The sequence below is a fragment of the Pagrus major genome, chromosome 18, assembly GCF_040436345.1.
Source record: "Pagrus major chromosome 18, Pma_NU_1.0".
NCBI classification, from domain to species: domain Eukaryota; kingdom Metazoa; phylum Chordata; class Actinopteri; order Spariformes; family Sparidae; genus Pagrus; species Pagrus major.
In genome coordinates, this window is record NC_133232.1 from 16,512,894 (window position 1) to 16,526,120 (window position 13,227).

The 13,227-nt window shown below is 41.1% G+C and overlaps 1 protein-coding gene across 1 annotated transcript in view; it reads left to right on the forward strand.

Annotated features, from left to right (window-relative positions):
* Positions 1-2,194: 2,194 nt before the first annotated feature.
* il1rapl2 (interleukin 1 receptor accessory protein-like 2) overlaps positions 2,195-13,227 on the forward strand; it is a 429,626-nt gene continuing 418,593 nt past the window's right edge. Inside the window, exon 1 of the mRNA XM_073487133.1 lies at positions 2,195-2,243. Within this exon, the coding sequence (XP_073343234.1) occupies positions 2,211-2,243 (33 nt within the window). The 5' untranslated portion in view covers positions 2,195-2,210. The remainder of the gene's footprint in view (positions 2,244-13,227) is intronic.

Here is a 13,227-nt window from a genome sequence, read left to right on the forward strand (position 1 = left end):
TTCTTATCTCATTAAAAATTCTTCCCCAAAACTACGTAGTGCACCTTTAATATTTAAAAAACAAGAAAGTAATAACAGATGTAGTATTTAAACAAAGGAAACTAAGAAAAGTGTCAACTGTGATAGAGAAAACGAGACTTATTATGTATCTGCGATGTAGGAGCTGACAGCAGAATCTCCTGTGTAACATTAACGCATGAACTCAGCGGCAACAACACACAACACTCTCTCTATTCTCTCCAGCAGTTAACGTCACCACAATGACAACGGCAGGGAAATAACCCACATTAAAAGCACGTTCATTAGAGGACAGGACGGCTGTAAATGAGCTCTGACTGCATTGTGTATTCAGCTTCATTGACAAATTATTGATCAACAGAAAATTAATTTCAAAATGGAAATGTTACACTTCATAACGTTCTGCAGTCTTCATAACACGAGGTGTGGGCTGGGACTGGGTCCGATTTTCAGAAGCCCTGACACACCACATACATCACTAAACGGTTCATACTGATGTGCAATCAAATGCATCTTATTGCTGTAACTGGTTAAGAAGTTAAACCACTGGAGATCAGCAAAAACAAGATTTTCAGTTGCTGTGTTCAGTTACTCTGAACGACACAGTAGTGTACTCGACTAAATGTAGGCCTACTTAGTTACTCTGTGGAAGGAGAAAGGAAAAAAGAAAGGATTAAAGAGGGGATGAGAAACAGGAGGAGAATTGCACCCACAGCAGGCGGATAGGAAGATAGTAGGAAACAGAGGGGAGATAGGAAAGAGGAAAGAGAAGGAGAGTTGCTGCTGTTCTTTTTATTATAATTGCTCCGTGGTAAAATTAATTTATTTTGTCACCTGGTGCTCCGGTGACAAAATAAATAATAACTGAATCCCTGCGAAGCCGCTGAAATTAAGTCAACTCAAAAGTTGTAGCAGTTCCCTAAAATGACCCTCCACCTATCTGTGTAAAAGTCACATGTAATAGTCAACTCAGAGGAACTGCTGCAAAGCTGAGAAATTGATATTTATTTATTGATTGATTTTTCTCAGATCGGAGCTAAAGTGAACCAATTAGAGTAAAGAGGAAGGATGAACTGCAAGACAATAAAACTGTGAAAAAGGAGGAGGTCAAGGACAAAGGAAGCGAAGAACAGGGAGGAGACAAAAGTCGGGAAAAAATTGGAGGATGAGGAGAAAGGATGAGGGTTGGAGGAGAGGAGATATGGTGAATTAAGAAGGGAGGATAGATTTAGAGACATGAGGACAGGAGAGAACGGAGGGGCAGAGAGATCCATAAATTGTGGAAGGGATGACGAGGCGCTGGAAATATACGAGAGGGGAAGACTGGCTGAGATGAACGAGACAGAAAGAGGGGGGAGAGCGATAGAGCGAGGGTGCTATCGAAGAGCTATAAGCTGCATCACTGTAGATTTGAAATATTGTAGATTCAGCCTGTTTGCACCAATTATTCTTACTGTAGTCTAGTTTATGGCCTCTTACTGAAAATATCTGAGAAAATGAATGTTTCAGAAGCAAATACAAACTGTTTCCTAAATAGCAGCAAGGGAGCATAACCTTCCAGGCAGTGTGTTGCTCACTGGTGTGTTAACTCACTTGGCCTTGCAGGAAAATTACATTCTGAACCTACTTGCTTTATAAACAAGTGTGCAATGTTTACTGTGTGGTTGACAATCTACAATCTAATGGCAGCTGGATAAACTCTGTGGGCTGAAAAATATTATGATTATTCAAAACTCCTGACTTGCTGACAGGATTGGTTGGTATTTCATGTTAATTAATGTTCTGTGCTCTTCTACACATGAACAGGTCATTACGCGCACACTGTCATTAAAAAAAGTTGGTCTGTAACCAGGGTTAACATAGCCTTAAACAAATAAATAGGTGACAGGTTATATAATTAATAAATACAATGAGCATTTATTAAAAAGTAGTTTACAGTTCATTTATGTTGTTTTACTTTGTGTACTATTCCTTTAACGCGTGCAGCGGTAACAGCCAATCAGGTAGCTGCAGCGCCACGTACTGGAGAGAGAGGAAAAACAGAGCGATCCCTACAGACAAGCACCTGAGGAGTAGGAAACCGAGCTGAGAGACAGAAAAATAAGTATAAAGAAGCGAGTTTTTGAGGAATGTGGAGCTTTGTTTTTCCATTTTTGGAGGATTTTGTGTTCACCTTCCGTGTACATTGCTGGATGCTATGTTTTATTTCTTTCCAACAAGGATTGGTGAGTTAATTAGCACAGTATTTCTTGCGTTTTCAAGCTAAATGTGCAATGGAAAATGCCAATAGCTAAGCTAAGCTAAGATACGAGTGAACAACTTTATGTTTTGTATTTTATGGTTTTTATTGGTATAGAGCGAGTTAAAAAGCTACATGCAGATGCATGGTCAAGTTTAGCCTTACTAGTAAAGTGAGGAGGAGGCTGCGGCCATGGTGGCAGGTGGTCTGACTGAATGATAATTAAGATGCATTTACGTGCGTGTTCAGTTCAGCTATACCTTTTTTAAGAAATATGTTTATGTATGTTGCCCTGTTGTACGGCTGTACAACAGGCCAGGTTTTTATGTCTAGTTGAGATGATCGCTTGGTGCCCACCAGCAGTGTGGGAAAGAAGATGGGAGTCTGTGAGCCAGCCTACACTGGAGGGATAAGGACACTGATTCAAACACCTGAATCTTGGTAGTTCAAACTTACCTTATGGTCTGTGGTCTGTTATTTTTGAGTACTAGTCTTAAAACTGCTCTTCCGAACCTAGAGTCTAGTCCTAGCTATCTGTTAATATCTACAGTGCTACATGTCCTCCCGGTAAATCCTGAGATCATGTCTTTCAGAAACTAAAAGTTTAATTCTTTAATTCCTTACCTCTGGAGAGTTTCCTATCTCCTGTCTAGTTTATGACATCGGCCTTTAGTTTTTCTGCTTAAATGCGCCGCTATATTTGCAGCAGTGACATTGCTGTGTGCATGGAAAAATTTTAACTGAATGAAAGCAGCCTCTTTAATCATTAAATCACATTGTGCGTGCATTGTGAACCCATCTTTGTAGGTACATTTTGCTATCTGAATAATGCGCCCTTTAAATAGCAGGAAAAATACTGCCATTGACTTAAGACCGTTTTTTTGTTGGTCTATGGCACAGTCACTTTCTGCTGCGTAGACATAGCAGTGCGCCTTCAATGCGCCTAACCACACCTCGCTTTAAGACCAATACGCACAGGGGGGCACAGGTGGGCACAAGTACATTTACTATTTACACAACGTGGGCGCTGGGTGTCAAAACTGCGTCCGTCTGAAACTAGCAATGACACTTGAGCACTGTGTGCTGCTTTGCTCCAGGCATAAGATTAGAGCCCTATGTGCTGAAGAAGATCATGTAATATGATCGAAAGCTCTAGGCAGCTGGATCAATGGAGCTTAGTATGCCATCTTTTTCGTTCTCTCAGCTTCCATATCCAAGAAAGAACTTTAAACCTCAGCATTCCCAGTTTTGCATTTATTGTCTGGGTTTATCTTAAGAATTGACAGCTGTCATTTACTCATATGGCTGTGTTTCACGACCAAAGTGATTAAGCCACCATCTATTGAAATTCACTGTAAGACGTGAAATATGTGCTTGCCAATGGAAAACCAGCTGTCTTTCCTCCACCTCTTAAAACCTAGTTTCCTCAGTGCTCTGTGATTCTGATTATACGTCTTCTGTTTTACACAGAAACCTCTGATCAGTCGTATGCCGCCTGGCATGTGTGATACAATTATGACTTGTGTATTGCGGAATTTCAAAGAGCAATTTTGATCAAAGTGATGTCATACAATGAAGGAAATCTTACACTTCTGTGAATTTCTAGGATAATTTAATGTCATGCATGCCGAAGTGATCAAAGAGTCTTTATTTTTGTGTCATATGAAAGAACTTGCTCAATGGCATTTTGGCAAGAGGCAGAAATACATTCAGCCCGGTGGTTAATTGCATATTGAATATCTGGGAAACTGAAAGCGCACGGAAGTGCATGCAAGTCGAGTCGGATTTATTTTTAAGTTGTGGTTATCACAACAGTTTGTCATTACATGTAGGTGTTTTACAGCTGGATATATTCTATTTAAAGCAGAAATGTTTGGAGCCATGCTGCCTTCTCTTTTCATTAACATATTTGAGGCACAGCTATTTTGTTTGAATGAAACTTTAAATGGGAACTGATCGGAAGTAATTTACAACAGTTGAGCAAGCTTAGGACCCGGACTAACTTCGGTCAACTTTCCTGTTTCCTGTTAAACTTATATGTGCTATGTGCTCGTCTAAGTTGAAAAGAAAAACGAGTAAAGAAGATGGTTTAAAGATGTTGCTGCGGGACCTCGTGAGTGACGCTCAACACCCTGACCTTGTGGAAGGCATTGTATTTATTCCAGTCCCAAGTTTAGTCTGATGTAAAGAGTGGATTTGGCTGTGTGGTAGACCTCGCTGTAAGCTGAACATCAACACCATCACCAAAGACGGGTAACATTACGATATAAAGTCACATTATATTGATGACGAGATCTTCATGGACGCATCACATTCTGTACAGTCACATCTTAGGTTAGCCAATGTTAGCAAACGCTAGCTAGCTGGGTAGCGAACATAAAATGGTCAGCACCATGGTCAGTAGGCTGGAAAATACACATCAATCCAGAGAAGGGGTAAAATGGACAAACCTAACAGTGCAAGAGTGATGTTGACTGATAATCTTGTCATCCTCGCCCTCTATGAAAAGTATATGTGGCACAAAGTACGTGTAGCTTTTCTTGTTCTCCCGCAGACTGGAATAATTGGCCTCAATTTGCGTAATTTTGACGTGTTCATAAAACTTCACATCGTGAATACAGCCTTCCTTTGCGTACTGTAGTCCTTGATGTTAACTTCTTGAAGCTATATTGCATGACTCCCAGAAACTACCTATTAAACACTGCTGCAGGCGACTAAATGTGACTGGCATTGCCACATTTCTTATTGTCAAGCTTGTTCGACCTAGCAACAGTAACGAGGGGGGTGGGAATTCAGATCAGTCAGTTATGAACTCAGAAGTCATAAGTTTGGCTTATTTTAATGCAAGTGGACACAGCCTGCCTGGTTTGTACAAAGGCCAAAATAATCTGCACCAGCACCTGGAATCTAACCATGAGGTTTCCAGGCAAACAGCAGAAATGCCAGAAGGTCACGGCTCCTGGCAAAGAAACACATTTGGCACATAAAGAGTTAATGAGAGCAAGGGTCAGGTTTCGGGTCAGAACAGGTGCTGGTAGGCATATTTTGTGATCTTTATTGAGCCAGGCTAGTTGTTTCTCCTTGTTTCTAGTCTTTATGATAATGTGAGCTAGCTGTCTCTGGCTCCTGCTACATATTTAAACTGCCAATAGACAACTCTTTAGCTTTAAATTATGGTCATGAAGTAAATGTGTGTTTTAGATTGGTACCCTATAATTCTCGCTGTCTCAAGGCAATTTCATTTGCCACATGGCACAAAGTCTCCTGGGATAATGAAGGCTGACTAGTGATCCAGTCAGTATTTTCAAAAATGTTGTAATGTTCCTTCAACACAATGTACAAGAGTAATGAAGTCTGCCTAGCGTTTTTTGGGCTGCTGCTCTGTTTGCTTGGTTAATATTGGAAGAGAAAGTAACTGCAGTGTGTTGTAATAGAGAAAAAGTGGTGTGGGAGGATTTGGAAGACTAAAAAATGAAAAGTAGCCTCATGGTACCTCCAAACTGCAAAACACACAGGATGGGATTTCAATACTTCTCCTCTACTGATACTACTGCTGCTATTACTACAAATAATGGTAATGTACGCTGTTATGGAACTGTTATGGTGCCTCTAGGTCAGCTCCCATCTCTGTGGAGGTCAGAATCAGCTCAGATAAGAGCCCTGCAGCTGATAAGGATTCAGTGATTCAGTGTCTTGCTCATAGTCAGCAGGGTGGATGCCTGCTGACGTGAGGGTTTGAAGATCATCCGGCTGAAGGTTGGTGTACTCCACGTGATGACCTCCAAGTGATTGTTTGTTTGTGATCTCTGACTTAGATTAATTCACCTCAACACAAGTGTAAGAAGTTTCATAGAAATGATGATTTAGGTCTGGATGTTTGCTTTCAGCCATGTCTCCAATGGGACACCACACTCTGTACCCTTCAGGCTCCAGCATTAACACAGACTTCCACTGAGCCAAAGTGTCGCCAGCAACAAAGTTTACTGTTGCTTCTCCCTGAAAGTAGACACCAGTGTCCCTTGCAGCATTACTCATCTTGCCAGTCACAGCGTCTGGATTGCAGCTATTAACTGTCCTTGTGCAAGACACTCTGGTCGCAGGCTTCTTTCTGGCGTGTCGTCGCTTGACAAAAGAGGCAATATGCTTTAATAAGACTGGATCCCAGAGTGAGATGACATTTTTCTTCTGGGTAGAAAAAGTTGAGGGAACCTTGGCAATGGTGCAATACCAAAGTATTTCATCTCCTGCTGGCTTTTTTGTGCAGATGGAACATAAACACTGTCATGCATTTAAACCCCTGTGTCTAAAAATGCAATAGACTATCACTGTGCATGCCCAGTACAATGGAGATTTATAGTGCTGTATGAGCTTTACATTTTTTGTGTTAACATATTTCTCATTGAACCTTAAATGTACAAAACTCTAGCAAGCAGCAAGCTTATTGCACTGTTTTGAAATGACATGATTTTACAACTCGGTCAAAAAAATTGGGGAATTCTAAGAAACTCCATGTGTTGAAAGAGGAAGTAGCTTGAAGACATTTACTCTAAAGAACTGAGATAATACGAGTGTCTTCATACAGTTTACATCATTCCCTTTCTTCTATCAATAGAGATATGGTTAAGTAGGGCTAGAGCAGAAATAGAAAGTGTGTGAGTGTGTGCATCTACATCACTTCATGAATTTGTAATGTTCCTCTTTTGTGCTAATAGAAAAAAAGGTCTTCTGGGGTTAAACAGAGCTGTTGCATCACACAGTACCCTAATTTACCAATTATAATAATTGATGCGATGTTGGCTGACCATGTGTGTGTTTTTCGGGTTGGTGTGGATGGTGTTGGTGAGAGTGCAGGGGTGGGGTGTTCAGGGGGAATTCTGCCCCCATCAAACAGGAACACACATCAGTAGTGATGGGAGCAGGGCCGGTCCTGTGCCTGTAAGGAACGCATCACAGCTCAGTGAATCTGAACTCGACAGAGCGTGCACATGTGCACGTACATACACACGTGCACATAGACACACAGGGCGATGATATCAGAAGATATATCAAAGGATGTTACTTTAATCCATTCCTTCAATTATATTCATACAAAATCACAGTAAATCCTCATAAGTGAAAGAGCTAACATTGTACGTACATATTGGTCGTTAAATCTAAGAGTTTACAACAATCAATGATAACAGCAATTTTTCATGAAAACTTCTGTCTTGCAGTTGAACAAATAATGACTGTCCTCTCCTGATTAGTTTTGAGGCAAGTTTGTGGAATGACTCTATGGATTCAGCCGAGTCTCACTCCTTATTTAGGGAAAAAATATGTACAGGAGTCAATGGCGAGAGACAGTTTTATGATCCTGTGTGAATTGTGCCATGAATAACGTATATGATCTAAGTTTGCAAGGCAAGGAAGTCGCAGTTTGTTGTAAAGATATTGAAATACCATTTAATTCTGTGTAAAAGTGCTTAGTGAACCACATTGTCTCGCTCAATATACGTCACCAACACCATGGCACAGGAAAGTATTGAAAAAGGTGAAAATCACAACAAGTCTGGACATACTGACAGCTGCAGTTATGGGAAAGGAGAGTTGGTCAGTTTTGTGGGCTAGCTAAAATACACGGCCGATTGTACGAGGTTTTGGTTAGCGTCAAACAAGATGACGTCAGTTACGCGACTGTTGGGTGTGTAGTCCCTCTAATTAGTTTTTTTCCCTTGACGTAGACTTTTCTCACTCTTTTTAGCCCCCCACTAATTACATTTGTATTTGATTTGAGTTGAAAATCATCTTATCATATCATATCATAACATGCAATTCATGGCACAATTTTTTTCTGAAATAAGATCCCATGGTGGTGACTTCACCTCTCTATAGACCTGATAATCTCCTAGGCGATACCAGATACAAACATAGGACTACCACTCAGGAGAATGGATTTGTGTCCTATGTGAAACCAAAAGTGACTTATTTAACTTATATACTAATGTGCATAACTTGCACCATGTAACGTTATCGACATAATGTCACTTATGGGCCCCTAACTGCATTAAATGCAAGCCACTATAACTATAAGCATCTGCTTCACTATATTCCTGTAAATCTTTCTTGTCCCTTTCCTTCTGTAATCTTGTGCCCCTCACCCCTCTGCCTCACTGTGACTCTCCAGCTCACCCTTCAGCACATCTACCAGTGTGCCTAGCCTATCCTTAGTTGATTTAACATGGTCTGACAGGCCAATCCCTATGGATTCTGATCAAATAGAGCAATAGTGTACACAGCAGCAACAGTGCAGGCCCAGCCTGCTAAAACAGCAGCCATAATATGGCAAAGATCAGCGTCCTGCAGAACTGATTCGACATGTTTATCTGCTGATTCTGCGCTGTTACCCACAAAATGTTTAAAGAACTGGTCGGGCTAGTATTTATCTTATGATGTGTGTGTTACAGATAAACACACCAGCACAGTGTAGAGCATGTAAATGGTATAATATAAAAAACAAAACACATTAAACCACTGTCGCAGTTAAAGGGCCATACTAATACTTTTCACATTTTACCAGTATGATAAACACTTTCTAATGAATGTCACTACCAATCTTTTCTACAAAGGATGCAACAGAATTTTAGATTCCTGGGATTTCCCACCTTTCGAGCAGCTGTTGTAATCAACTTGCAAACAACTGAGATCAGCTATGCTATTGTGTTATGGTAATGCAGCTGTGAGTAAATAGAGCAGTCAAGGACATCTGATGACTAAACATTGTTGATCTTCCAGTTTCCAAAAAAATATTCCTACAAAGTGAGCAACAAGTAGACATTGCTGTTGTGAAAATCATATAATGTGTGTGTTTATAATTAGAAAGGTTACTCCTCAAAAACAGGTCTTATTATTTAAAATAGGAAGACATTATATAGGAAGATGGGATATTTGTTTCTTTAGGAAAGAGACTACAGAACATGTGATGCTTTACTGTAAATATTACGATGATATGAACAGACAGTTATTTAAACTAGAAAAGTTTGGATTCACGTATTTGACACCGTTGTTGGTTGTAATGCACCAGATATTACCAACCATCAAAAACCACCAAGAAGAGGAATGAGACAGTCGAGACTCAGATGTCAGGGGGCCTTTCTCAAACCACCCCCTACACCCTCGCCTTATCAACTCACAATCTGTTTGGGTGTTCTTGTGGAGGTGAAGACACAATAAGTGCCATCCCAAACAATTTAGTGAGAATAGGAATGGGTTATAAAACCCTCCAACAGCAAGTCTACATCTGTGCTGATGTAGCGCCCACGTGCAACACCATCTTATGTTCACCAAGGAAGACGCTATGTACAGTTGGTTCAGTGCGACTACCAATGCCTGTAAGATTCAACCAAAGACTTCACCCACTGGTTACACAGCGGATAACCTTGGCGCAAAGTGAGGCACACAGCGCAAAGGGGTTGTATCTAGACAACAGGTGTGTTTTGGGTGGAACATAGATTAAACATCCATTCCCTTTAAGAGCCAGGTGCACCAGGACCTGCCTATTTGAATAATGTGCTCTTTAAATAGCAGGAAACAGACTGCGCCTTTGACTTTAGACCAGCTTTTTGTTGGTCTATGGCACTGTTACTTTTTTTTTGCCTCTAGATAACAATCCACCATCAGTACGCCTGACCACACCTCACCTTATGACCAACACGCCCAGGGGGTGCACAGGTGGGCGCAAGTACTATTGCTATTTACATAACGGGGCGCTGGTTGTAAAAATGACAACTGTGTCGGTCTGAAACTAGCAATGACACTTGCGCTTTATAGATCTAAAGAAGAAGTAATTCTTTTGCAATTTACAAGTCTAGAGTCTGGACTATCTAGGCCAGAGTCAAGGTCTCTGAAACTTTGTGTTCCAAATAAGTCACATTCTATCTAATGTCTGCACGGTCAAATGCACCTTTCCATACAGCCCTGATCCAGGATCATATATTTGTTGCTCTAACGTCACTTCTTGAAGCGCCCCTCTAGTGGAGTGCTAAAAAGAGTGAGAAAAGTCCAAGTCAAGGGGTGGCTGAAATGGTAACTTATGCTACATGAGTGACATCACGTTATGTAACTTGCATTAAAAGACTGAATGTAGTTATTTTAACCCAAACTATGATATTTTCCTCAACCTAACCAAGTAGTAGTGGTGCCTAAACCTGACCATTTGTGAACATTTATAACATTCCAAAAGTCACAAAATGTCATACTATGTTTGTCAGCGAGCCTTGTTTTGACATTGTATATAAGATATTATCCCTATCTTGACCGTGGAACCCTTCATGTGCAAAAGTGATGAGTTTGGAGTGAGAACATATTGCACTGGTGAAGTGGCACTCTGGTTACTGTGCTGTCTTTTTACATTTTTATACAGTCCTCACACCAAATCATCACATTATCCAGCTCGTACAGTTGCTCAACTGTTACACTTGTTTCTTCATCGAACTGAAGGTTATGACCTGGGCTGAACACGACTCAGTTTGACATGCAGACCTAAAGCAAGGTTGTACTTCTTATAAGATTTCTTAGCTGCTTCAGTGCGAGCTGCCAAAGCGCCGCACTGATCAAAGACAGCTATAACTAAATTTAAATCAACAGGGATTATACATGTCACAGCTGGTTTGAAAGGCTTCAAATCAACGGTGGAGCAATTAAAGCCAACAGGCACGACAGAGTCAGAGGCGGTTAAGTGCCAATATTAGTACATTTGCTTATTCAGAAATCACTCATTTGACGTAAGAGCCTAAAGAGTCTTCACCTTCCAAATGTCATTGCACACAGTCATTAATGGCTTCGATATCCCTTTGATATTTGTTTCTAGGAGGAGGACATCTCCTGGTTCAAATGTTCTGTTTTCTAATGTGCTTAGTCCAGTTTCAGGGATTATCAGTACTTTCTAGAAGAGGAAAGACATTTTACACACATCCTTTAGAAGTGAACCAGCCTTCTGTGTATATGCGTGTGGGTGTGTGCATCTAGGCTTTAAAACGACAGGTTAACCTGTTTGTCCTCTGGGGACTCTTCTTCTCAGTCCCCTCAGAGCAAAAGAAAATAGAATCCTGTGTGTGTGTGTGTGTGTGTGCGCGCGCGCGCCTGTGAAAATAAGAAACAATGGAGGCTTCTTCTATCCCCGAGTGTCCTGCTCTCTTGCTCTCTTTCCTTCCCTCCCTCGCTCTCTCCTTCTTCTTTCTCTCCATTTATCTCCATCAGCCTCTCTACATAGCAGCCACGGCTTTATTAATGGAGAGATACAACATAGTTTCTAGTTTCATTGGACCAGAGTGCAAACTATCAGAGGGATTTATGAGTGCTGCAGTTTGCATGATGTGGAAGAAATGAATAGATTTGTTTGTTGAAACTGAAAACGGCTTTTTCGGCCTTCATGACTGAATTTGAATACATGCTGCAGCAAGTTGTGGTCAGACAAAAAGACAATTTGGAAAACAAGTTTATCTGCGTAGCTGCATTGTGTTGGCTGCAGCTGGAACATTATAATGCTGAGCTGCACCTCCTCAGCCAGAGAGTCCAGACTGGCACTGACTCTGGTGACTCTGACGGTGCCACAGGCTGAATAAAGAGAAGACTTTTTGCTCAAATTGTCTCTCTTCTTGCCAGAAGGTGCTTCCTGTGCTCTAGTTTTTAAATTTCCAGTCATGTGTCTCAGATGAGCGGGTAACAGAAAAAATATGGTAAAAGGGTCTTTTAAATAATAGTGTTAGGCTAGATCAATGCAAACATCACAGTCGGATTGTTATACTTAAGTTAAACTCTCAGCCAGTATAATGGCAGTAATGTGTGTAAAGTACTGATTTTATGGGCAGCTGTGGCAAGTGTCCAGCACCTGCAGGAGTCTTCTGCTCTGTTGGTGCTTTTAAAGGTAACAAATTCACCGTAAGAGGTGGGGTTGACACCTCTAATGGCCTCTGCATGCCTTTTGTGCCAGCTCATGTGCTCTAATGCATGCCTTTCACTGCAGCTTACACACAGACCCTGGCACATGCTTCTTGACACTGTGCAAGCCATGCTTAATGCACTATAGAAATGTGTCACAGAAGCACAAGGCTATGGCTCTTTTAACAGTTTTAATTAGTTTTGGTTCACTGTAAGTAATGTGATGTAGAGAAACTGAAAAAATATCAAGCTGTGGCTTCAGGGAAAATAGTTGCTCGTGGAACAAACTAGGACTGGGAACCACCAGTATGGGTTCGGATAGGCTCCAGCCCCTTGCGACCATGTACAGGACAAGCAAGAATAGGTAATAGATGGACGGATGGATGGAGATTGGTTGGGACATATTTTTATTATATATCAAATAGTTTCCATGTTTTCCATCACAATGTGTGATTTCTGTGTAGTTTTACAATGAAAGAAGAGCACTCTTCTGGCAAAGAGGTTATTTTTGCAAACATGTCCGTTTGTTGGTTGGTTGATTGGTTGGTCGGTTGGGTGCTTTCTTGGTTGGTTTATTGGTTGGATGGTTGGTCGGTCGGTTGGTTGGTTGGTTGGTTGGTTGGTTGGTTGGTTGGATGTTGGTTAGTTGGTTTGTTGGTCAGTTGGTTTATTGATAGTTTGGATGGTTGTTGCTTGGTTGGTTGGTTGGTTGGTTGGTTGGTCAGTTGGGTTGATGGTCAGTTGGTTGGTTGCTTTCTTGATTGGTTTGCTGGTCGGTTAGTTGGTTGGTTGGTTGGTTGGTTTGCTGGTTGGTTGGTTGGTCAGTTGGTTTGTTGGTTGCTTTCTTGACTGATTTATTGGTTGAATGGTTGGTTGGTTGGTTGGTTGGTCAGTGGGTTGGTTGCTTTGATTGGTTGGTTGCTTTGTTGGTTGGTTGGTTGGTCTGTTGGTGTATTGGTTAGTTGGTTGGTTTATTGGTTTGATGGTTGGTTTGTTGGTTGGTTGGTTGCTTGCTTTGTTGGATGGTTGGTTGCTGGATTTGTTGGTTAGTTTAT